The sequence below is a fragment of the Leishmania braziliensis genome, chromosome 28 (assembly GCF_000002845.2).
Source record: "Leishmania braziliensis MHOM/BR/75/M2904 complete genome, chromosome 28".
Classification (NCBI taxonomy): domain Eukaryota; phylum Euglenozoa; class Kinetoplastea; order Trypanosomatida; family Trypanosomatidae; genus Leishmania; species Leishmania braziliensis.
The window spans coordinates 255-25,307 of record NC_009320.2 but is presented as its reverse complement, the minus strand read 5'-3'; the positions used below and the strand labels follow the sequence as shown (position 1 = coordinate 25,307).

The window sequence follows — 25,053 nt, the reverse complement described above, 5'->3', positions numbered from 1 at the left end:
CGCTAAGCCTTGCGCTCGCCGACGAAATGCGCCGAATGTCCAAGTACAGTGAAATACGATCGAAGTAAAAAGAGAAAACACATACACCTCACTAGCAGATATCACTTCAATCAGAAGAAAAAAAAAAAACATGCTTTGTTCGTTCGTTCGGTCGTTTGTTTTGCTTAGCAGGCGGATCTCTGCTTCTAGGCACCTTCGCGATCTATGGCGAAGGTAGATTCTTCCTCCCCCTCCTTGACACCGAGGCACGCCTTGAGTGCGTGAGAAGAGTAGTAGCCTGTAACGCCGTCAGTCCGTGAAGGGGCAAGAGGACGTAAGTACTCCTCATAGTACTCTGCGTTCGTGTAAGATGCAATCGTCTTCACCACGTGCCCGCAGAAGATGCAGAGACGCCTCATATACGTCTTGATCACCGCCTCCGCATGCACTACCTCCTCGTCGAACTGCTGGTGCCTCTTGGAGAACTCAAGCGTATATCGCTGGTTTACCTCTCGGGCGTTTGACAGGCTCTCTGCCCGTGTGGAAGCTTCACATCCCACCGGAAGGGGTACCTCTCCCGACAACAGCATTGTGTTTTCGCTCACCATTTTTGCACGCATAACCAGCTCCTCGTAGAACACCACGAGTGAGTTCGCGATGACGCTGATCTCATACTCGCATTGCAACATAGCCTTAACATTGGAAAGAAGAAACTCGTTGGCAAGAGAGCTCTTGCGCAATACAAACTGCTGCACCGCTGTCAACGCCTGCTTTACAGCTGCATTTTCTTCTGCCATAGCTTCGAGAGCGCTAGACGAGTACCAGCCTTCGACAGCGCTCGAGGCAAGGGGATGCACAACGAAACCCTCCGCGAGCGCCTGATACGCGGATACTTCTCTCGTCAGGGAGGCCACATACTCCCCAGAGAAGCGCTGCATTCTTCTAAACTGCTCACGATTGGCGAGAACAACCATGTAGCGCTTCTCAAACGTCTGCGGCAGCATCGACTTGAGGGTGCTGATAATCTCCAGCTTGTCCATCATGCCGAGTTCAGCTTCCTTTGGTTTTGACGAGAACCACGAGAACATCGTGGCGCTCTTCTTCGGCCTGAGGGCATCACACGCAGCGGCATCGTTGGCTTTCCGCGTCTGGACTAGGGTAGCGAGCTGCTTGTAAAAGGCCGAGAAGGGCCGCTCCTGTACCTCAAAAAGAAAGTACAGCAAAGGAAAATATGCTGAGAGCCTCGACCAATGGTACACAATGAACTGGAAAAGTACATTGCATGCCCCCTCGCTCGTCTCCGAGTCCGTTGGAAACAAGAGATGGGAAAAGGAGTACCGCAGCGCCTCGACGAGTGTCTGCACGTGCACTGCAGAGCGATCAACGACAAACGATCGGCGAGAGAGTGTGCTCGTGAAGCGAAACCATGAGGTTGTCTTACACTGCTCGGCGATGATCCCCGTCGTGCTCACATCTGGTCGACCGTCCCGCCGCATCTCCCTGCATGTCACGTCAAAGACGCCGTAATCGACGAGAAGGTCGGTGTCTTCACCCTGTGGTGCCCAGTAGTCCTTGAGAACCTCAAACGGCGCCAGCAACAGCGACATACGGAACGCGCAAAATTGCCGGGCGTCCACTTCAAGGGGACTCGAAATTGGCTGTAAGACATCAACCTGGGGATCGGCCTTGTACAGCTCATCCGGAGACCAGAGCTCCGTCGCGATGCTAGAGGCTGATCGCCTCAGTTCACGCGTTGTAGAGGACATATTTGCTACACTTGTGTGCCGAGGCATCTGGCTACAGGAGAAACAAATGAATCGTTTTCCAGCGCAGTGGTGCGCCGTCACAAAGTCGAAGTGAGGAAGAAAAACAGAACCCAGAAAGCCTATAGACTTTAACTGAAAGCATGTCAGCGTATTAGCGATTGTAGCACAGTGGGTCCACAGAAGCACGGTGCTTCACCAGCCCCTCCAGCACTAGGGTGCTCACTCTCAGCCCCTTCGTCAGCACAGATAAGGAGAGAGGTCGCTCAACCAGAGTGGAAATAGGCAGCGGGATGATAGCAGTCGCTGCTGCGTGTCGAAGAGACTCAGAAAAAAAAAAAAAGAAATCTAATTTTTGCTCTGATTGCACCGCCATGGACATCTCCCTCTCTCAGTCCTGCACATTAAGCTTGACGTCAATGGCTACGTGTGAAGACAGACGAGGACAACTGCTAAAACAGGAATACCTACCTGAACGCCCGCGCGCGAGTAGCTCAGATAGAGCCAAGTAATGCACTTCCCTCGTCAGAAAGAACAGCCCTAGAAAACCACCACACAGAGAGAGAGAGGTGTGGCCCAAACAGCCCTACTCCGTTCCCTGCATAAAGCAGTACGTGCTAGACCGGGGAAAGATGGTGGTAAGATTTGCCACCGTGGCTACCTGGCCAGGCGAGAAAAAGCCACTGTTCGGGCACGAGCGGCCCACGCAGCGCTGCAAAATCGGCGGCGCAAAGATTGCTCCACTGCTGCCCAAGCTGAGGACAGGAACGTCTGGTTTGGCCAAGGTGTTCAATCCACCGTGCGAGAAGTGAAATGCCGCAGTGGAGGATGCAACAATATTACGACGCGCCTCGCGCGCAACGTTGATGTCCTTCTCGACAAAGATCGGCGCAAGGTTCTTCTCCATGCTGATCAAGAGGCTTGCAGCTATTTCCGTGTCTAGCTCTACGTCATCTACGAGAAAATCCACAGTGTCCGCTTGGCTTAAAGTGATACCCGGAGGAAGAGAAAAGATGAGTTCACCCCTATCTGGGTGCCCCACGAATGGCACAGGCACATGCACATCGCCGTATCGCAGACCGAGAAATACTTTGCTCGGCTTCTCCGCAATTTCGGGCAGTGCGTAAATCTCCTTGACAACCTCCGTGGCAGGCCGGCTGTCCAGCGTCCGCATCGTAGCAACGCCACCCTCGCACACAACATCAGTCACAGTAGCGCTCCCAAGGGAAATCGATGGAACCACACTCGTCGCGTGGGCCTTCAAGAGATTACTGCGCAACACAACCGCAGCCGCACTGCCCCGGTAAACACGGTCATTGATGAAGAAGATCGAGTCCGCCATCTTGCTACCCTGCTCTCCGCTTTCTGTCACACTGCCAATAGGAGGGTACAGTCCACCAACCAAAGGGCACCCCTGGCCCAATGAACTGCTGAGACTGCTGAGATGCGCTGAGAGAACCTGCTCGTACTGGAGAGCAAGGCCAGTATCAAGCATAGCGAAGGCTACCGCTGGCGGCGTTCGATGTGCCGCCACGATCTCGTCTTTCTCCGGAACAGCGTCGAACGTGAATGAGTCTGTTTCCAAGTCCGGAATGCAGCCAAGAATCACTTGAATGTAGCCCCCTCCCAGGCGTTGATGACACACCATCCCTCCCAGCATGTGCAGGGCTCCAGCCTTCACTGAGGACGGTGTGAAACCATTCGCCTTGCACATGTTGAACCAGACGACCTCAGGTGCATCTATCATACCGGTATAATCTACCGAAACGGTCATGTAGCAAAAGTTCGGTGGTCGCGGCAGCCCCGCAGCCGCTACGTCGAACGCCTCCGCAGCAGCGATGCGCGAACGATGATCACCGCTGCTGGCGGCAGTAAACACCACCTTGCGCTGATCGACAGTGAGCTCACGCTTCTCTCGCTCCTTCTCCGCCTGCCGTAGCAGCTCGCAAATTCCCTCCGGTGTGCACGGCTCCTGTGACGCAATCCACCGGCGAGCAGCATCCGGCGCCAGAGAGATGAGTGTACGTCGCCCAAAGGACCGCATTGTGGCATCAAAAAGCTAAAAGGTAGTTGCAAGAAAAGAAGACACAAAAGAGATACTCTGCAGTCTGTCTCAACCAGGAGACTCACACGAAAGCAAAGCTACCAAGAGCAATCTTGATAACCAATCTGAAAAAAAAAAAAAACGCACTGACGCGTTGGAGGAACTAATGCCAGAAAACATACCATTCATCGGAAGTAAGCATCAGTGAGCAGCAGGAGTAGGACGATGGAGAAGCAGGAAGCGATTGAAATGGAACAATGGAGTGAATAATGTGTGCCGAGGACAACACAAGGCCTAGGCAAGCACATCAAATATCTGCTATCGTTTTTTTTTTTTGCGTGTTTGTACGATTCACGCGATTTTGTTGCCGCGCTCCACTATAGCAGGGTATCAGCGTAAAAGAGCTGAGAAAGCCATCGGAAGAAGCAAGAGTTCCTTTTGCACACGTGTGGCATCTGCTGCCTCGCGTCTCGTTGTCCTATTTTAATCAGAAAAAAGTGGAGTTGGCCACCAACCGATACATCGGAAACAAAGAAGATAACTGAGTGATAACAACCATCTCGCCAACAACATCGGTATGAAACATTGTACATCGCTCCCATTCGTTGCCAGTGCTGCAACTGAGAAGCCCATCTCTCTCAAAAACAACAAGAATACAATCCGGTAAAGTGAAAGGCGGAAAGATGCTCTTCAATGGGGAGAAATGCTATTACAGACACGAAAGAAGACCCTCCTTCTCGTCTTTCACTTGCATCTCCTTTCCATCCAACGGAAGACCTCGAGAGTGGCTAGTGCTTGATGGTGTGGCGGACCTGGTCGTTGACAAATTTGTTTCCCTCCACAACATTGTAGCCCCTCACGCTCCCACCGTCGCGCGCGTTCGCGGCCTGAACGACGTTGGGGTTGGCTACCTTTGTGCGAAGAAGGGTGTTGCTCTGACGCATCACTTCATCGCTGATGGAGACATCCTCCAAGTACTGTTTGAGAACCTCCTGCAAACCTCGGTTCTCCTCCTCTAAAAGAAAGCGCTCCTGCGCCAACGCTGCATTATCTAGCACCACCTTGTTGTGCTTCACCCAGAAGCGGTCCAGCGAGAACCACTTCTCATTTGCAGCCGGTGCGCCATTGTCACCAGGCAGGCCATCGTTCCGCTCGTTCCCAAAACCGCTGGTGGCAATACGCCGCTTTGCTTCGCCTTCGGCTGCCGCAGCTGAAATATTCGCCTCGTGCAAAAGAACCTGCTCGCGCTCCGTCTCCATCGGCTTGCACAGCTCCACTAGCCGCAGAAGACGCGCGGCTCGCTTCGAGGTCGCCTGCAGCGCTTCCTCGGTTGCGCTCGCCTCCTTCACAAGCTCCACGAGTGCCCTCGATTGCAGCTGCCGCCACCGCTGCATCTTCTCTTTCAGTCTCTTCAGGTGAGCTAGTGTAGCGTCCCGTTCTGCCTGGATAGCTGCGTTACGGCTTTCCCACTCTTTTGCGTTACGAGCGATGTTGGTGCGCCACGAGGAAACGCTGCTTTGCAGTTTTTCGATCTTGCGCAGCTGGGCAGCAATACGCTCCGTTGTGTCCTGGTCCTCCTTACACTTCACCGTGTACTCCTTCATGTTTCCCTGTGCAGTAGACATGAAATTCTTGTAGCGTGAGTCCAGCTCACCGCGGAGAGCATCCTCGGCCTTGCTGAGGTCTATTTCCATCTGCCTCTTTTCCTCTTCCATCTTCTCGGCAGCCGTTTCGCGACCCTCAGACGTCTCCTCCTGCAGCTTCTTCTCCAACATCTCTGCCTCGGCCGCCATGTTGTCCAGAACCAGTCGCAGGTCATCCATCTCAATCCGGTGCTTCAGCTCCAACTCGGCCCTCTCATACTCGAAGTCCTGCTGCATCTCTACAACAGTGGCTTCGAGCTCTCCCTCCAGGTCCTTTGTGCGCGCAACGTGCAGCTCTCGCAGAGAGCTGACAACATCCATGTGAGAGCGAAAGACATGACGACACTGCTCCTCCGCCACACTCAGCTGCTCCAAAAGCGCCGCAGAGGAGGCTTCCTTTCGGTCCAGAGTCGTCTCGAACGTCCGTCGAAGCACCTCTATTTCGGCCACTAGCTCCCGCTGCTTGCACACACGCAAAAAGCGCATCCAGCGAGCATCGATGGACCCAGAGACTGTGTTGGACATATCCTTCTCTTCCGCAATAATCTCGCGCAGGCGACTCTGCAATAGCATCAGCTGCCGACACCGCTTTTCCGACTCCTCCGCCCGCATCCTCTCGAGTTCGACACCACTAAGGATCTTCCTCCGTATGCCCTTTTTGGATGCTTTCTTGACGACTGGCATTTTCAAGACTAGGGTTGATACTGAGAGACTACAAAAAGGAAAAAAATCGAGGTCACTTGCTGACTTTGTCAAGTCGTAATGCGACTTGAAGGTGGGACACACGCACTCGCCCGCCAACCAATCACTCACTGAGGCAGAAAACGGTTAAACAACACACAAAAAAAAAAGGAAGAGCAAAAAATAAGGACATGTAAAAGTGATGAATGAAACAAAGGGCTTTGAATACCAAGCCAATGTAGCGTACCAAAGGGGGCGTAGTAATAAACATCCGCCCACCTCACTCACGCAGACGCCTCTTCGCATAACGCCGGCCACATTGTGTGGGAGAGGATGAGGACGCGAGAGCTAGCACAGCTTCCGTTTCGTCTGAGACTCATCGCGCTGCATTTTCGTCTTCCGGAGCATGAGGCAGACCTCACCTCAGAAAAAAACATTTAGTCCCCTAGGTGTATAATCATGCTGCATCCAAAAGGGCATCCTTCCCACGACAGCAATGGCCCTTTTCGTTATTTTCTTCTGGTATCCCACGAAACGACAGTCAGTCGACAGTATGTGTAGAAGAGTGCAAGTATGATGAATGCCACAAACGAAGAAAAAACTCTCGCCTCAATGCGAGGACGCTGCAATTCAGAGGCCAGACAAAAAAAAATACAAAACACTGACAGTAGTCCCTTTGACGAGTCGCATAATCCCTCAGTGCATCAAAACGCAGCTGATCCTCCATCACAGCGAAAAACGTTACTTCTTCTTCTTCTTCCGCTTTGCCAACTCCTTTTCAAGCTTTGCGATCTCAGCCGTCCTGCTGTTCTCCTCCAGGCAGCGAATCACCTGTGTCACGACGCTGTCCTTCACACCAGCACCATATGACTTCAACATGTCCTGAAAAATTCGCAACGTGGCCTGCCAGTCGTGCCCTCTTGTTGTACCAATGATGAGAGAAAACATCGCAGCAGGGAGTTTTGGAATGGCCATGCGCGTCTTGTCGTAGGCCTCAGCTGCCTCCCTCCACAAATTGTGTTTTCCTAGCAGCGCAAAGTAGACGAGATACGTGTTGTTGTCTCGCTGCTCGAGAGGTGTGGCGTTAAAGAACTCGAGGGCCTCCCGCCATATGGATGATTTGCTCAGGCTACTTAGCACCGTGTTGACCGTCGTTGCGTTCACCTTCACCCTACGACTGCCCATGAGCGCATAAGCATCTTTGACCCTCTCCGGGTGTTCAACAGCGGCGCTCAAGGCGCAATTGTACAGCAGGGTTACCGCTGACGCGTCAGCCTTGATGGCTGTTGGAAGTCCTTTCACCACCTCCAGTGCTTCAGACCACTGTCGCTCCTTTGCGTAGAGGAGCATCCTCTCCGTTAGCCCGGCAATGTCGGCAATCACGCTCGCCGCCGGCCCGTCATCAAGCTTGCGGGGCAGGTTAGCGGCTGTGCCTCCCGTCAAGCGCGAAAAACCGATATCGCTGACTCGTACATCGCTAAGCGGCTTACGGCCTACCTTCAGAAGTGCCTCATTCACGAAAGCCACGGCACGGGGCATCAGCTTCGCCAGCGGCACAGACTCGTTTGTGGAGTCGGCCAAGTGGACAATCTCATCAAGCATGTTCTGTTCGTAAAGAATGGGCAACAGCTTGCGTAGGCCGCGGCCCCGAGCCACTGGTGCGGCCATCTGCACTATCGCACTCGCCTGCCGCAGCACCTCCTCTGTCGGATGTTGCGCGGCTGTCATCGTCGCAACGCGTATGTGAATTGCCTGGAGACCTATCTTGGCGACTTGTCGATGGATCTCCTTGAAGGCCTCCTCGGGTAGCTCGTTGTTCAGCGCCTTCATCGCGACGGCGCCAAGCACTACAGGGTCGTCCTTGTTCAGTCCTCTGGCAGCGATTTCAGCTAGGAGCGCCTCCGTTTGGCTCTTGTCCGAGCGCAGAATAAGCTCTGCGTAGATGCTCTCGTCCACATCCGAGGACGCTGTCAGCTGCTTCAGCAATGTACGGCGATAGGTGCCACGTTCGGAGGTCGCTATAAGCAGTTTGGCTTGCACGCCCAGGCGACCGCTCTCCGTCAGATTCTGAGTCGCGTAGGTCACAAGCTCTTTGCGGGGCCCCTCCTCCAGCAGCTGGCTCGCCCTCAGCAAAGCAAGATCCATCACATCGCTCCCGCTGCGAAAGTTTGAGCGACTTCGCTTGGCGAGCTCTAGCGCGTCCTCCCATCGCCCATTCCACGCGAGAATCTGGATTGCTCGCAGGATGATACGGCTGTCTAGGTGCTGCTTCTCCTCTGCTGTCAAAGCTCCGAATGCTGCCAAGAAGTCGGTGCCGCCAGACACCAGCAAGTGTGCCTTTCGCACCACATGATCAGGAAGCTTCGCCTTCTCCATCGCCTCGAGAAGAACGCGCTTAAGGTCGAGCCGCTCGCTGGGGGGCGCGGTGCGAATGCGGTAGGCCACAGACGCAAGAGCAGCAGGCAGCAGCGCTGAGGCCCGCGTGCCAAAATCAAGCATCTTCTGAAATATCGAGAGGGCAGTATTAGCAGAACCTGCGACGAACAACTCGCCTAAGAGCTCCGTGACCGCGGTGCGCTCTGCCTCAAACGACACTTTGTAAGTGCGGCGCTTCACCCATTCCTTCCCGAGGGTTTCATGCTCCTGTTCTCGCACGACTGCGAGGCGCTGCAGCTCCTCTTCCTCCTGTTTCTTCTGCAGCTGTTGCAGCTCCCGCTCGCGCTGCTGCTCCCATGCATCCACCGAAAAATTTGTTGTCGCCGAACTACCAACAGCTTCCTCTGCTGCCGCTTCCACTGTGGCGGTGCTCACCGAAGCAATGGGAATACTAATAACCGGCTTGACTTTGCGGGCATGTGTTGACGCGTCCTGCAGCTTTGCACAGACAACGGCTGGCTGAATGACGGCCTCAGGTAAAGGCTGTGGCACTACTTGCTGCCGCACCTCAAACAAGGGCTTGTCTTCGGTAATAAAAACCTCCTCGACGGGAGGTGTAGCTGGCGCCGTAGACTCTGCCGCAGTAGGGGGAGGCAGTGACGGTGACGCTGGCGCCGCTACATCGCGCAGCTCTGTCTTTGTGGCAAACAAAGAGGTCAGGCTCGGAGGCGGCTCGAGCGGCAGGCCTCTCTCTCTCTGTGTGGCAGGAGTTCTCGCTGCAGTGGCCTTTGCTATGATAACAGGAATCTCAATTAGAGGCACCCTCTTCGCGATCGTCCGCTCCTTCGGTTGTCCGGGACGCGCTTGCTGAGGAATAGGTGCTCTCTGTGCCGCCAAAAACTCCTCCACCTTGTAGGATACACCACCCAGAGAGCCCCCTCGCTTCTTACTATGAGACTGGATCTTCTTGAGCTGCTGTGCGTATTGCTTGGCACTGTGCTCCAGAGGCTGAACTGCGCCAACACGCTGAGCAGAGTCGAAAATGACCTTCGCGGCAGCCGCAAAACCGGAAATGGGCTTTTTATATGGAGGCGGCATCTGTACAGCTTACTTTGGGGGTTGGCGAAAAAAAAAGGCGCCATAGGAGAGAGAAAGCACCCAACAATAAGATGAACGAAAAAGCCGCGTTTATGAAAGGGAGTCGTTCCTAACTGCGTGTGAGAGGTTGCCACTCCGTTTTGCGTGACAGAAGACCCGTACACCAGGTGCAACGCTGCCGCCCGGCAATCAACAGGCAGACGGACAGACAGACAGAGTGAGAGAGAGAAACATAAACCCACGCTCTAGTGCTTTTCCTCTTCCGAGCCCTGCAACACTTTGCAGCACAAAAAAAAACACCACCAAGGCTACATATGTGACGGTTGTTCGCAGGCATACAAGAGCTTACTGATGTCAACTTGTTTTGAGGATGCATAGGAGTGACCGATGGTTTCTCACATCTAAACAGAAATATGGGAGCAGTTCGCCACAGCAAACAGCGGTGGGTACTTGACACGGAACTCACAAGTGGAGCGCTGCCCCGTACGTTGCGCCAAATGCATCGTGCAGGCGGCAGGAGTCCACTATCATTTGATATGGTTGGAGCAGCAACACATAGACGTCCTCCTTGCAGTCAAGCAGCTCCTCGACAGAGTGAATGGGAATGCGGTCTTCCCCGACACAGACCTCTATCAGAGAAACTTGCCGTAGCAGCTCGATTTCCTCCAGAAACGCTACCCGAGAAATTGGACGCGAGACGTCCATGCACTTCCGCTGCGCCTGCTGCGTGATGGCCAGAAGGCGCTCCAGCGGTAGACGACAGTGCAGGTCCCTCTTCCTGATGAGCTCCTCTGTCTCTTTGCCAATGACAGCCACAGTGATGAACAGTACGGGCATTCGCATGGTCGTGATAAACTCCACAAACCTGTCGTGGAAAATCTGTCGCACAACACTATGGATCTCCCGCAGCGTGATAATGCCACCAGTGGATGGGACGTCGAATCCGCCATCCTGAATACGCATTACGACACTACAAATAGCAGCGGACGCAGACTGCAAAAGCCGCCGCACGTCGCCATAGTGCGACGCCGTCTGCGTGCAGAGCTGATTGACTGCCTGATCCGCAAAGAGTTTCGGCTCAATTGCACCAACACGGTGCAAAAGAATCTCACGCAGCTCCTGAGTGCCATACGACGAAAACACAAGCTGATTGATCACGCCAAGGCGGCTCTTCGTCTTCGCATCTAGCTGCAGCTCCATGCTGTTGGAGATGGTGATCAGCTTACAGTTGGCGTACGGAAGGGTAAGCCAATCCACTACCTTGAAGAGTCCCTTGGAATGCTTTTCGAGAATTTTATCCACCTCGTCGACCACAATAACGCACAGAGAGGACGGCTTGCCTCCCCATCCATGCCGGAAGCGCTTCTCAATGTTGGATGCGCACTGCGCCACCGGGCAGCGCTCCGCCACACCAAGTCTTGCCTTTGTCAAATGATGATGGAGAGTATAATAGATATCGGCGCTCTTTTGAACAACGAAACCATTAAGGAACACGGCGGTAGGTTTCGGATCCCGCCGTGACGCCAGTTGCGCCAGCACAAAGTTCACGGTAGCCGTCTTGCCTGTACCAGGCATTCCAAATATTTGCATGGTGCGGTACTTGTCATCTTCAAGGAACTCTTGTATTGCGCGCGCGTGGTCCTCCCTGCAAACAAGGTCCCTTGTGGAGAGGGTGCTCGAAATACTCAACGCCTGCACGCCTTCCTTAAGCGCCCGTACCACATCCTCCTGCTGCGTCGCTCGCCGGCTGCGCTTCATTTCCGGCTCCCCAGCAATCCTCGTCTCTACTGAGTGCAACCACGAATATGGAAAAGGAAAAAGCAGAAGTACAAACATTAAAACAAGTAGAATGTCGATTCTCTGAGTGAGGAAAAGTGCTAATCGATATGCTTTTCCAGAGGCAGTACAAAATAAGTCCTACCCCCAAGCCATTACACGTCTTCCCGTAACGCCGCTTCCAACCGCTCCAGCCACCGCCTGCTGTTCGACAGAACGAAGGGAACGTGAGAATGCGCAGATTGAAAGGCACGCCCTTCCGTAGACGTTCAAGGGAAGGCATCCTGTGCTACTCTATGGCACGCATTTTTTCGTTTCTGACCCGCTCCTATGAAGCAAAGAGCTGCACGTCAGAAGTTCACGTGGACGACGCCTATTGCGTTGCTTGAAAATACCAGCAAGAGAGGTGAAAGCGAAAGGGGGACCTCGAGTGTCTTCAGTGTCCAGACGAATAACAAAAAAGCGGCCCCACAAAAGAAACACAGAGCTGCACTCACCACTACTATGCCAGACGCCCCGTTCACCCACTACCAAACCCGAAAAGTGCATGGAGCAGCGACCGCCTCTTCAGCAGCTTATCAGAAGTCACCAGGCTAATTTTTCCATCCCGAACAAAATAGAGCTCCCTCCACATCGGAAGCACGCCAAGAAAACGATAGCCGCTATTACCGTACTCTGCCATGCCCCTGTCCCACTTAAACTTACGCTGGTATGTTCCTTCATCGAGCTTTTCAATTGGCACCGACTCGAGATAGCCCTTTTTCGCAAATCGCGCCTCATCGACCAGAAGATCGTGGATGCGCTCGCCATGGTGCATTCCACCCCACGGGCATCCCATAGATGCGCCCGGCGCTAATAGACCATATGCTTCCTCACCCTTGCCTTCCCGACGAAGACGCAAGAACTCTTCCACTACCTCCATGGGTACACCCGTAAGATATGCTCTCTCAAACGAATACCTACACAAAGAGCACCACCGTGCTTCAAGGGACACAGAGGCGATATGATCAAGTGTCTCTACAAGGACACAATTTTTTTTTTCGTCGTGCTCTACAACCGAAATAGCAACTACTGCCACGGTAACAATAATGGGGGAATAAATAACACACCTATCACCAGCTGACGTCTTGATAAAATCAACAGTGCTTTTAGAGGTGCCCCCGAGCGATGATAATAATAAAGAGAGAAGCAAAGCGATGTAAATTGAGAGAGAAACAACGGGAACATTCACTGGGCTACAGCCACCACCCTTGGTGCACCAACACCAAGTTATCCTCAAAGAGCTACGGAGTAACAAGGATGATGGGCAAGAACATCCATCAGAAGTTCCAGACCCCGTTTGCACTAAACCCTTCACTAGACTTCAGAAAAGCAGCACGTCCTCGTCAACCGCTTTAACTGCATCCTGAAAAATCAGGTCTCGCATAATTAAAAGTCCCCAAAAAGAACGCATGTGAATAGTTATTTCTATACGCCCATTCATGCAACAACCTATTTCACGCTCAAAAGCTTCTTCTACGAAATGCCTCTCTCGGCGAACAATCGCAGAACTCAAGCGCAACGGAGCGGTGAAACTCTTGCTTTTCCTTCTCGCCTGCCTCGACCGCCTTCCGCGCGCCCTCCGCAAGGACGCCCGGGTATGTTGGATCCAGAGCGATCCGTATTGACTCCGCCACATCGTCTTCCGGCTCCTCCGTTTGCTCCTGCAGCATCCTCAGGAGCCGACCCTTGTAGTCGCCCCAGTCTCCACCCATCAACCGCACGTGATCCTTCAGCGCCTTCTGCCGCTCCAGCCCCATTGTCTTCGTCCGCCACTTTTCCATATTCGGTGGCTTGGCGCCAGGGATGCCATGAATGAACCCAAAGTGCCCGATAGACTCCGTTTTATGCAAAATCCACACCTCCGACCGAAGTTTTTTTGCCCACTGTGGATGGCATTCAATTGCAGGCTCCAAAAATCTTGTGCGAATCTTGCCAGAGTACCGCGCCGGAGCGTCGTAATAATCGAGGATGACAAAGCGCCGATTCAGCTTCACCTCATACTCGATAGGGTGTGGTGCATCTGGAAAAAGCAATGCGTGAATATTCGTACAGCACAGGGCAATCACACCGTTTTCCACCAGGTGTGGTCCTACGGCTTCAAAAAACGCCTCCAGCTTTCCAGCGTAGCCCTGCGATGTTGGCGCATAGGGGTCATTTTCTCCATCCCATAGAGCAGACACGATTTCTTCATCCGGGTAAAAAACAACAAGGTCGTATTTACCCTTTCGGGGGCCCTCATCCATCCCATCAGTGACATCTGGAAACATCTCCGCCACCTGAAAACTGACATTCGACAGCTTTGGCGAGCGAGCTGCATCCTTTCGGCAGGCCTCAACGAAACGCGGACGAGGGTCCACACCGCGCACCATCGGCACGTGGCACAGCTTTGTGACAAACGCCAGCACACCTGAGCCTGCATTCACCACAAGCGCCTTATGCAGCATCAGAGGTCCTCGAAAGTTTAGCAGCCATCTTTTGAGGAGTAAAATCGGTTCCTGAGTGAATTTGCTAGGCATCAGAGCACCATAGGGCGGGTGCAGCCGAATTGCTTTCGGCAGCGCCGGCTTCACGGACGTCCCTTGTTCGAAGGAGGAGAAGCTGCGGATGAGCTGCACATACTCTCCGTAAAGCAAGTGGGTGTGCTCTGCTACCGGAAAGTATTCCTCCACATAGGCCACAAAACGCCGCCACAATACCTGAGACCATTTGTAGTTGTCAAAGTACAAATTCTGCACACCAAAGCTCTGATTCAGCTCGGCATCATTGAAGTCCATCAGCGTCCAAAAGTCGCGGCGGATAAGGACACGACCAAGGATCTCTTTTTCTCTCAGATACAACGTCAGGACATCTTGGGTCGCAAGTACAGGATACTCTGATCGGCACAATGCCCGCACACCCAGGCTAACTTTGTGAATAACCTCAATACGATTCAGTGGCGCAACGAAATGGCCCCGCTTTAAGAGCGCATACACCGAATCAATCGACTCGCTCCCGTCCATTGGTATATAACCGAGAGGATAGCGAGCCGAGTCGACAGTGCACTCTGGTCGCAGGGTGAGCCATCGCCGTTGACCCGAGCGCCCCGTGAGCAAGACCACTTTCCTCATTCTCCCATCCTAGAGAACTTGCGAGCGGTGTGCGCTTCTGAGAAGGCCACCCAATGGCTTTTCGTAACGAGAATCGCGCAGGAAGCAGCTCAGCAGAATCCGTTCCAATAAAAGAAAAACAGGCCAAGAACATGAAAAGAAAAACAAAAGAGAGTGATGATTGCAGTCGCAGCAGTGTCACAATAAAGAAAACTCTCGCCTTTCTAAGAGATAGAAAAACACACTGAAGGCAAGTGGCAGTAACTCCGCCGCGAAGAGCACCGCGGAAAATTACCCGCAGCATCCATTCTTGTCATGACAGCTGTGCGAGAACAGCTCACCAGAACCGCAACCGTGTACACAAACTTCAGCACAAAAAACGTTGAGGAATGCGCTTCCCTCTTTTACTCAATTTTTTTTTTTGCGTGCAAGGAGGAAATACTTCCATAACCATTGCATCACGTACATTAATTCCATAACCGTTTTCACTATTCACAGATAGAGAACCTTGAGAAGAAACAACACAGTCGTGGTAATCACTTCACATGACATGCTGCACCCACAACTTCACCTCTTCGTTGAAAGTAATTCCTATACGCAAAGCTGCGGCGCCTCGTCGTGGATACTACTGCAAGCCATTCACTGAGGGTTGCACGAAGAAAAGAAGTGTTGCTTTTGAGGGCAGAAAGTCGTCCCCTTGTCTGACAGTGACGTTATGTTCAGTCCCCGAGCAGTTGCTGTTCGTACGTTTGGGGCAATGACCCGGCGCCCCTGGAACGCTGATCAGCGCTGCGCGTAAATAAAGGCGAAAGAGGTGTGGAATGATGCTACTGGGGGCAGCACCCTCTTCCTGGCGACGTTGGCTCTGCAGCCGCGTGGCAACGTGTGCGGTAAAACGGGCTCCAGCATCTCCGCGAAACCTCTGCGTACGGTGCCGTCAAAAAATGACCGTGGCGCGCAGAAGCCAAGACTCCCCTAAGCACCGCCAGATCCCTCATCAAGCGGCAAAATATATTCCCGCTGGTCCAAAATAACGTAACACCAGCTCAGCGATTCGCCTGCAACTACCCTTGGTCATTCACAACGGCATGTCACCTCCGCAACCTAGCTCCGCGCGCGGCATCGGCAAAAAAAAAACGTGGGCGATCGTGTTATCAGTGTCGCTGTGGGGATGCCTGGGCCGCGTCGTGGGTGTGGGGCCGCCTGCCCTGGAAAGAAGGCGCGCTGGAGAGCCCGCTTCGTCATACGCAATCGCACCGCCGTGTTCCTTTGAAAAAACGTCCGGGGGGGGGGGGCGCCATAAAAGTTGTCGGCGCTTAACAGCCATAGCTCTTTGGCGCGCCGGAACTTTCGGGCGCCGCTCGTGTGACTCGGGAGCCTTGTGCGCGTGCCGCCGCCTCTTGCGCTCCGAACGCCGGCGGGGCGTGGGGACCGGGCAGGGGGGGGGGGTTGTTGAAAGCAATCGCCGCCAAGGCGCCAATGCCCCGGCCCATGCCGCGCCACCAAAACGGCTTTAAAGGCTCGGGGAGCGCGTCTCGAATAGGGGCCAAATGGGAAAACCGGCTGAGGAAACCGTCGCCATTGGCTAAAGCGCAGAAACCCACATGCCGTCAGTTTCTCCTCCCCGATGGTCTGCTGTAAACTTCCGCCCCCTGCGCGCACAGAGGCCGCGCGCACTTCTGGGCCCCGATGCCGCGCAACAAAACCCCGGGTCGTACCTGTAATCGCCTAGAAATTGCATCCTCTTCTTGACTGTGAAAGCGTCGGATCGCCATTTCCTCGGAAACAAAAGCTGTCCCACACAACCCACCCAATTGCACAACCTTGCGCCCAGCCGCGGTCTGTAGTAAGGTTTCTCCTTGACCATGTCATTTCCCTCCCTGTGAAAATACAGATTTTGCAATACAGACGGCTTCTCAGCCGCGCTGTTTTCTGAAGGTCCCCTGTCGTCACTAAGCCGCCCCAAAACCAACCACGGATTCACCTGGTTTTCCCACTCGGCGGTGGGGTGCCGGAGGTCTTTCCGACGTGGCCGCGCCCCTGCACATACAATCCCCACTAACTTCACCTTACATACGCAAAGACCTGTCTTACCCAATGGCTGCCTCTACGCAAAGGAGCTCCACGGCAAAGAAATGCGAACGACTATCCGTACAGGCAGGGGGACGCCGTTTTCAGAGAGAGCCCAAACCGATAGCAACTCTTCAGATACACCGTCTGCAAAAACTTCCGCGCAACTTTTCCACAGTTACTACCGAGAGCGGCTTACATCGCACAAAGAAATCTCTTTCAAACACAGCCTCGCAGTATCGCCGCCATATTTTAGCTCACCTTCTAATACTATAACAACCTCCTTAAAGTACATTACGTGGACGATTCAATGCTTTCTCCTCCCCTCCTTCGAATCCTTGCGACACCCTCTCCCACTGTACCGTGGAAATCTTCCCGAGCGCCAGCGCCAGGCTACACGGGTTAAGGTTAGGGTTCCATTGGCGGTATGTAAAAACACAAAGGCAATCGAATGGCACTTGACCTTATAGTGGGAGGGGTTAATAATTTCTGGGCAAAAGAACTGAAAGGGAGTGGGGGTGGTTGGTGGGATGTGGTGTTGGATCTGGGAAATTTGACCGATAGCTGAGTCGGTGTTCTTCTATCCGTGGAAAAGGAATCCTGAGTGAGTGTGTGTGTCTCGGAAACCCACTCCTCACTTCCACTTGTGACGTGTGACCGGCTGGGTACCATAATGTTTCCCGATTGGAAATTATGGTCCCAGGTCGGCAAATATGTACTTGCATCTGTTTCTATGGATTCTTACTTTACTGTTGTCCCTCTATCTCTTCTCCAAATGTATCCGTTAAGTAATCACACTAAGTGGAGTTGATGCGGCCCGCGACGAAAAAACGACTACACAGACTTAAACGATCCTCCCGACACATACTCGAATCCCTGCGACGCAAGCGCAATATTTCCCGTTCCACAGATTCATCCGCATCACAAATGTCCGACAAACAGGAACGCCTCACAGAGGCAGAGCTGGACAGGACACTAAAAGTTTACCTTGCGCACAAGGCAACCCGTTCCATGGCGGAAATTGCAAAGAAGCAATACATGGAGGGTAAAACGAACACAAGCGAGTTCCTGGAAATGACAGCGGCAATGACGGACTGCTTGACGGAGGCCCACAATATCTTCGCAGACAAGGAAATCCAAGAGGTGATGGACATGGAAGATAAGTGGAAGGAAGCCCGGGCAAGAATTAAAGCGGCAAAGGACCCATTGGAGGGATATAAATCCAAGGTCGAATCGGCGATCCTGGCGCACCAGATGTCCCCAATGGCCGCGGCAACGGCGACAATTCTACTCGGTTTGTCCGGACCAGAGTCACAAGAATTGAGCATCGAGGTGAGAGTTGCCGAATGGCTGTCCATTTTTGTCGATGAGACGTGCTCGTCGCGATTGCTTGCTTACAACGTGCAGGTCGCCGAATCCGTCGCAGGAGGGATGCGACAATGGCGTAAAGTGTTGAAACGGCTGGACGCACCTCTCGTTCCGGAAACGGAACGACTCGCACACCTTAACCGTATCACACTTGAAGCGGCTGAGAACGAGAAGCAGCGGAGCACCACCCAAAGGATCGAAGGAGGAGGCACGCACACAACACGCCCACGAGATATTTTTCGGACACCGCCAAGAGACGGCAGCGATCTCCTGGAAGGCGGCGCGCCGTACGCACCCATCATCGGAGCAGATGGCTCGCAAGTCGCCGCCCTGGATATGAGCAGCTTCGGTGCCCTCACGGAAGAGTCCCAGTTAAGGGTGCAGGACACCATTACGCATCTTATGAGGGAACAAAAAACGGCACCGCGAGTTTCAAATCATACCCAGGGACCCCGCAATTCTCAGAACAGCGGGAGAGGGGTAGGATACCGGGGCAATTACCGAGGAAATGGCGGAGGTAATCGGCACGGTAACTACCGCGGAGGCGAAGCGCAGGAGGACTTTCCGTCCGATTCAAAAAGCTAAAGCCCGACGGGACCACCGCCGACGTTTCGAGGAAGGAACCCACACACCACCGAACAATTACATGCGGTGTTGCAAGATCATTTGCAAAAGAAGTGTGGGGAGGTGACATGCGCGCAGGTAAGACATCGAATATGGAACTCGATGCAATCTACAACGCATACCTTCCAAAGAAACGGATCGTTCCGTCGGACACGATGGTGCACCTTGATTGGAAACGCGCGCAACAGCTCGCGGCAAAGGTGCACCGTCACGGCGTCGTTTATTTCCCCATCTTCATTATGAAGCACTGGATCGCAGGGCTTTTGGAGAAAGGGACGCGGGACTCAGCAGAAATACAGCTGAGCATCTTCGACTCCGCACCTTCTCCCATAGTGGAAGATAAACTGCGCAAGCACTTTCATATGGTCTGGCCGGCTTTGCGTTTGGTGAAGAGATTTTCACCACGTCAGGAACGCTATAGCGACGACTGCGGTTTGTACATGTCTGCCGTATTTTTCGGCGATCATCTGGACATACAAATCGACCATAGCCAAGATATGGCAAAGTGCATGCGGCGCCTGCTGTACGCGGCGTCGAAACACCACCCGCCACGCGAATATTTCCTCGAGAAAATGAGGAAAATTCTGACAAACCGCCCGGTGTCACGGAAAGATTTCTTCTACAACGAAATCGAGCACAAGCCGTGGTTGAAGAAAACCACGGCGAACCGTGAAGACACTTTTCACTTGGGTGGTGGCGAAAGGCGCGCAACGAAATCCACGAACCCGAAACGGGATTCCAGGCGCGCAAACCAGCCGAAAGCACGTGCTCCAAAGCCACCTCCTCGGCAAAAGAAAAAGGAGGAAACGGTGCGCAAAAAGATGGACCGGGCTGAGCGCACAAAGCGCACGCCACAGACGCCTGTACCCGCGTCAAAAGCACCTTCCCGTAAACGTCCGGAGAGATCCGCAATGGATGCCCCACTCCCACGGCGAAAGGCCGCGAGGAAAAGTGACAGGAGAACACCAGCGACTTCCTCAGGTAGGAATGGAAACAAAACACGCTCTTTAAACTCGAGCGAATTTCCATCCGATGATGAGGATCTGCCGGTGATCGACCTCCCGTGGAGGAAGAAAAACTCCGTCACACGTACGCCTGAGCATGCGCCAAACGACGCCACGGTGAGCTCAGAAGGCATTATCCCGACGAACGTGTCACCACACGTTCAGCATGGGAAATGCATTTCTGAGTGGACAGAAATCACCCTCGCGGAGGCGAACAAACATGCCAGAAAGGTGTACGAAGCAGTCCTGGATCACCTGTGGGCTGCGACGGCTCTGGCGCGAGTCGGGGATGGTGTGGCACACGGTCTGACCGACACAGCGGTGGGACAGCATCGCGTGAGGCACAAGCTGACACCACTGCAGCCTTACAGCGTCCAAGAGATGCTGAAGCTTCTCCGAAAGAAGATCCACATGGTCGATGCCTCACCGACCGACCCGAATGGGGTGACCTTTCGAGAAGAAAACCGAAGCGAGGAGGTGACCCTCGACTCCTCAATCGACGAACTGTACCTTGTCCGTGGACCGTCGTTACCGACATTATACGACGTGATTAAAGGATACAGGTTTCTGCTTGGCGCATGTCTCCGTGAGGCGCCGGAAGATATGAATGGCGTGCGCTATCCGAGCCATTACGTTCTCACAAAGGACGCCTCGGAGGCAACGGTGGGAGTCTACGTTCCAGCGACGTGGACGCACTACCAATCGTCGAAGAGACAGCGTGCCCCACGTCACGCGTCACGATACATTCCTCTTCCGCGAAGTGCGGCATCAGAGGCACACCAGGATCCGTCCGATGGCCAACGGCCGCGCCTGGTGAAAAGAAAAAGATGGCCAGGCGACGGCGCCGGAAGGGACCCACTCCAAGAGGACGAGGAGGACGGTGGGCCGTACAGCGTTCCAGGAAACCAGAAGGGTGATGGGTACGCGGACGTCGACGCGAACATCTCGACAGAGGCAATGCGCGCTCTCGAAAGCCTCCGCTCCAATCCTTTAAACATGCAGGGCAGGCCTCTTTCAAAAAACGAAGAGGCAGAGGTCTGCCCGAGAAACTGGTTCCTCTTCGCCGCGAAACCGCCACACATCTCACAGCTCGCATGGAACTTGGTGAGGCCCGACACTCGCGCACACCACTTGCGATGGTTGACGCGAATCAAGTCGATGAACTCGGAACAGATGCTCATGCGCTTTCCGGCGGCATGCATCGACTTGATTCTGTCGACCGCAAGGGCCCGCAAATGGAAGTGGGCAACCACCGCGAAGGCCTTTGCCGCGGTGGCGGGTGCGCTGCGCGACCTGCCGCTCTACTCGACGCAGACGCGGGGTATTCGCCTCCAGGACGATCCCGAGTGGCGAAGCGCTTTTGGCACGGTGCAGCGCTACATGAAGGAGTCGGTGCCGGATGCGCCTCCCTTCGTTTCGCGTCAACAGGTCGAGAGGATCTCCAAACGGCTCCGCTTAGGCCATCCACGCGCCGCGCTGTTCCTCGCCATGATGTGGGGATTCGCAGCACGAGCGTGCGACATTTCCACGCTCCGAGCAAAGGACGTGACGCTGTTCCCGGGTACATCGACGGATACATACGTGAAGGTCACGCTGACGATCCGCAAGGGAAAGGGTGCCAAAACACGTGGCCCATACCCGATCCCATCGATGCTAACGAGGGACCTCGCAGCGACGCTGCAGGAGATGCTGGTCGAGAAAAGACCATCCGAGGAGCTTTTCTCACCACACGTGGAGGAGCTGCGGGCGCTGATCGCCCAGGAGGTGCGAACAGAGATGCGAGGTGCACAGCTGCCCTCGATCCGGAAAGGCGCGCTCCGTTGTATGGCGGAAGCGGGTGTCCCGTTGAAGGACCTGTTGATGATTTCCGGGCACGCGAAGCAGGCCACGCTGCTGCGCTATCTTGGGTATGGCCAGCAGCCTACGGTGGAGGCCGAGACCGCAAGGGACAACGCCGGAAGAGCGCTATTCCAGACCCTCTAGAGGCGGCGGCTTCCGTGTTCCGTTTTCGATCGCAAGAGTCATCGTGCGCGAATCTCGGAATCGCACCACAGGAGGTGTCGGCCATGGTGGACCAGATGTCCGGTTTCATCCAAGTGCTGACGGAGCGACCGGCACTCGTGAAGCAGTGGCCGCTGCACCTGAAACGGAACACACCACTGGACATGGATACCGTGCTCGCGATGCCGACAAAACGCGCCTCAACGAAGCGTTTTCTTCAGCGAATCCAGTGCTTTCTGGATCCCTCCTTCTACGATGGGTTGCGGACCTCACGGACCATCAAAAAGTGTGCGCTCACGGCGGCGGAAATCCAACAGGCGGTCGAGATGGGCAAGTTCGAACCGTGCCCGATCAGCGACATCGGCGCCCAGGTGCAATTGCCAGAGGGCATGCACGGCGTGAACGTCTTCACGGTGCCGGAGCTGAAGGGACGACGACGCCTCATCACGGAGCCCCTGCTGAACCGCGTGATCCCCAAACATCACGTCCCGCGCGTCCACTACGACACGCGCCTCGGAAGACGACAGCGGCTGCGATACGCCCGTTACATGCTACAGATCGACTTCGAAGCTTATTACGACGCTATCCCGATCGCGGCGACACTCCGTAACAAGTTCGTTTTTCGAGCCAGGCATGACGGGCGATACTACCGCCTTCGTACTCTCCCGACCGGCGCGCGATGGAGCGTTGCCGTCGGCCAGGCGGTGACGTGGACGATTGTCGACATCGACACGCCCGTCACCATCACCACGCTCATCGACAACATTCTCGTGGCCGCACGCGAAGGTCAGGAGCGTGAGTTTGTGCTCGCGGTGCGCACGGTCGTCGCACGCATCAAGGCGGCGAACCTGATGACGTCACCCAACCGGGACGAGCTGGAGGCGATGTCGGACGAGGAAATCCTGCAGCTGGCGAGTGCCAACACCGTTTTTCTCGGTGAAGAATACACATGGAATGGCCGAGAGCGGCTGATCCGCAACTCGGTGAAGACGGTGGCGAAGCTGAAGCTTGCGCTCCAAAAGACCAGCCACACCATACGCAGTCTGGCCTCGCTCATCTCGCTGATCTTCTTCGCGCTCCATACCACGCAAATGAACCCCGCACGGGCATTCAAGCTGCTGAGAGCCTACCGAGGCATATACCGGCTGACGTTCCGCGGGTACGACTGGGATGACGCGGTGCCGTACATCGACTCCTCCGTGGCGCGATCGCTGCAGGAGATCGGCGGCGCACTGGTGCAGAATCCGTGGTGGAAAATCTCGGACGAGAGACACCCAACGACGGATGAAGCGACCTATGACGCGGTGGCCTTCACCGACGCGTCGCTGGAGGGCTGGGGTGCTGTGCTTCACCTCCGCGACGCGGGCGCCACAGAAATGTGGACCTATCGGCAGCGCTGGACCGAGGACCTGGAACGGCAACTCGGCGGCGACGACGGCGAGGCGGAACGCGTCCTCGAAAAACTGCGCCAGTACCAGCTGCGTCGCCGCGTCCGGTCGGGTGGCCGGTTCGAGGACCCAGACCTGCAGGCGGACCGCTTCCAGGCGCGGTACTCGGCACACGCGGAACCACGCGCGGCTCAACTAATGCTGCGACACCTGGTGGAGCACCACAGGGTGCCCAACGGAGCGCGAATCGCGCTTGCCACGGACCACCGTGCGATTGTCATTGCGCAGAAACACCTGAACGGTTTCGGCGGCATTGGCAGAGGCTACGCCTTGAACAAACTTTTCGAGTACACCTACGACCTCTGGTACAACAGAGGGATCGACGTAGTCTTTTTCTACGTCGAGGGTGCGCGGAATCCGGCGGACGCCTACTCGCGACACTTCGGGGTGGACGCGACAGGGTCGCTGGAGGTTCACCGGGTTGAACCGTTTGGCGTGCCGTTCCTCCGGCACATGTGGTGTCCGCTATGTGAAGAGCGGCGCCGCGAGGAGGGCGGCGAGATATGATCGTCACCAGGAGCATCCGAGGGGAGCCGGAACCTGACGGCCGACTCTCCAGAGGACGGTGCGACGACATCGCCCACAAGTTATGGATGGCTAACCGCGTTCTATGGGGGGGAGGCTTCCCCGGTACCGGTGCCAAGCCATAAGAAAAAGCACACGAAAGAAGTCCAAGACGACTTGATGTGCTCCTCACGCGACTGAACGCGGTAGAGGAGGCCGGCGGCATAATCATGACGCGGCGCCGCGGTCGTGGTTGCGTGCCTGCCTTGCCGCTTCCCAATGGGGTCGCGAAGATTAGTTCCATACCCATCTGCCTTCCACAAATCTTTCTCCCTTCTCGCCCTCTGTTGTCTTCAAGAAATTATATCTTCGCGAGCACCATATCACACAGGACGGTGGCATTCCATTGGCGGCGTGTAAAACCACAAAGGCAATCGAATGGCACTTGACCTTATAGTTGGCCGGGTTAATTTGTCTGGGCAAAAGAACTGGAAGGGGGATGGGGGTGGTTGGTGGGATGTGGTGATGGATTTGCGAAATATACAGACTGGGTGCCATAATGTTTCCCGATTGGAAATTATGGCCACAGGTCGGAAATATGTGTTTCTGTTATGAATGATTACTTTCTATTGTCCCTTTATTTCTTCTCTAATGTGTTATTCATAAATGAAGTAATCCACTCTAAGTGTTGATGCGGCCCGCGACGAAAAAACGCCCACCCACCCAACCCTAGACACGAATTTCTCGGATGTCCGGAACGGACCGGAAGGCCACAGAACGGCGGACCGGTTTCCTTCCGCGGATGCGGGGTGTGTACTCCGGGAACCGTGGGAAGGTGAGGGCGTCGACTGTGGCGTGGACGAACCGCATGTAGATGGTGAGTGAAAAATTTTAGGGTTGAAAAATTTCCTTTAAATGAACCGCTTTCTGTTCAGGTAATATTTTGCAAGATGATGAATTTCTCGTTTCAACAAAGTTTCAAAGTCTCCTTTCAAACAGATTCTCTTAACCCGTGAGCGTGGTTTCCTTTCTTTATACCTTCTTCCTGATGGGGCGCGCCCATCATCCACCCAGTTCCGCTTTCCTTTTCAGCCCACCCTGTTTTTCTACTATTGTGCGTTTGTAGTTTCCTCTGCGACATGGGTCCCCGGTTGTTCCCAACGATCCCTTCGGGTTCTGTAGCTTCCGTTTTTTTTGTAGATTTGCCGACCGCAGCGCCGCCGGGATTCGTGTACGTGCGTCCCTGCGTGCGCCGCTGGAGCTAGCGCTGGTAGCTTGATTGTTTATTCGGCGTACGCCCTACTGTTTTCCTTTCATCGGGCGTCACTCCAGATGTCGATTTGACATTTCGCCATAGCCCTCCACCGATGACTTCCCTCGTGGTACTTGGCTTCCGTTCCCGCAAAAAGTCATTCACAAAGTAGCCTAGAGTGCAGCGCCATACACCCATTGAGAGGCGGGCACTTCGGCTCGTTTGCTCGTTCGTTCTTTTTCCTCTTCCAGCATGTCCATTCCACCACGAAGCGAGTCAGCGCAGAGGTGCATA

At 54.5% G+C, this 25,053-nt stretch overlaps 8 protein-coding genes across 8 annotated transcripts; 1 reads left to right on the top strand and 7 right to left on the bottom strand.

The window, feature by feature from the left end:
* Nucleotides 1-185: 185 nt before the first annotated feature.
* Nucleotides 186-1,745, bottom strand: LBRM_28_0080 (conserved hypothetical protein; the record flags this gene model as incomplete). The annotated part of the gene is made up of 1 exon (XM_001565994.1): nucleotides 186-1,745. One exon carries the CDS (start codon nucleotides 1,743-1,745, stop codon nucleotides 186-188), a length of 1,560 nt encoding a protein of 519 aa, XP_001566044.1.
* A 583-nt stretch (nucleotides 1,746-2,328) lies between these two features.
* Nucleotides 2,329-3,786, bottom strand: LBRM_28_0070 (conserved hypothetical protein; the record flags this gene model as incomplete). Its single annotated transcript, XM_001565993.1, has 1 exon — nucleotides 2,329-3,786. The coding sequence occupies one exon, from the start codon at nucleotides 3,784-3,786 to the stop codon at nucleotides 2,329-2,331; it is 1,458 nt and encodes a 485-aa protein (XP_001566043.1).
* A 788-nt stretch (nucleotides 3,787-4,574) lies between these two features.
* On the bottom strand, nucleotides 4,575-6,113 carry LBRM_28_0060 (conserved hypothetical protein; the record flags this gene model as incomplete). Its single annotated transcript, XM_001565992.1, has 1 exon — nucleotides 4,575-6,113. One exon carries the CDS (start codon nucleotides 6,111-6,113, stop codon nucleotides 4,575-4,577), a length of 1,539 nt encoding a protein of 512 aa, XP_001566042.1.
* Nucleotides 6,114-6,851: 738 nt separating this feature from the next.
* LBRM_28_0050 (conserved hypothetical protein) lies at nucleotides 6,852-9,584 on the bottom strand (the record flags this gene model as incomplete). The annotated part of the gene is made up of 1 exon (XM_001565991.1): nucleotides 6,852-9,584. One exon carries the CDS (start codon nucleotides 9,582-9,584, stop codon nucleotides 6,852-6,854), a length of 2,733 nt encoding a protein of 910 aa, XP_001566041.1.
* A 462-nt stretch (nucleotides 9,585-10,046) lies between these two features.
* LBRM_28_0040 (putative origin recognition complex subunit 1 (ORC1)) lies at nucleotides 10,047-11,420 on the bottom strand (the record flags this gene model as incomplete). The annotated part of the gene is made up of 1 exon (XM_001565990.1): nucleotides 10,047-11,420. One exon carries the CDS (start codon nucleotides 11,418-11,420, stop codon nucleotides 10,047-10,049), a length of 1,374 nt encoding a protein of 457 aa, XP_001566040.1.
* A 460-nt stretch (nucleotides 11,421-11,880) lies between these two features.
* Nucleotides 11,881-12,198, bottom strand: LBRM_28_0030 (conserved hypothetical protein; the record flags this gene model as incomplete). Its single annotated transcript, XM_001565989.1, has 1 exon — nucleotides 11,881-12,198. One exon carries the CDS (start codon nucleotides 12,196-12,198, stop codon nucleotides 11,881-11,883), a length of 318 nt encoding a protein of 105 aa, XP_001566039.1.
* Nucleotides 12,199-12,862: 664 nt separating this feature from the next.
* Nucleotides 12,863-14,509, bottom strand: LBRM_28_0020 (conserved hypothetical protein; the record flags this gene model as incomplete). The annotated part of the gene is made up of 1 exon (XM_003723147.1): nucleotides 12,863-14,509. The coding sequence occupies one exon, from the start codon at nucleotides 14,507-14,509 to the stop codon at nucleotides 12,863-12,865; it is 1,647 nt and encodes a 548-aa protein (XP_003723195.1).
* A 2,976-nt stretch (nucleotides 14,510-17,485) lies between these two features.
* On the top strand, nucleotides 17,486-23,510 carry LBRM_28_0010 (TATE DNA transposons; the record flags this gene model as incomplete). Its single annotated transcript, XM_001565988.1, is given in 3 exon segments — nucleotides 17,486-18,457; nucleotides 18,460-21,534; nucleotides 21,537-23,510. Coding segments are annotated over 3 exon segments (6,021 nt in total).
* Nucleotides 23,511-25,053: the final 1,543 nt, after the last annotated feature.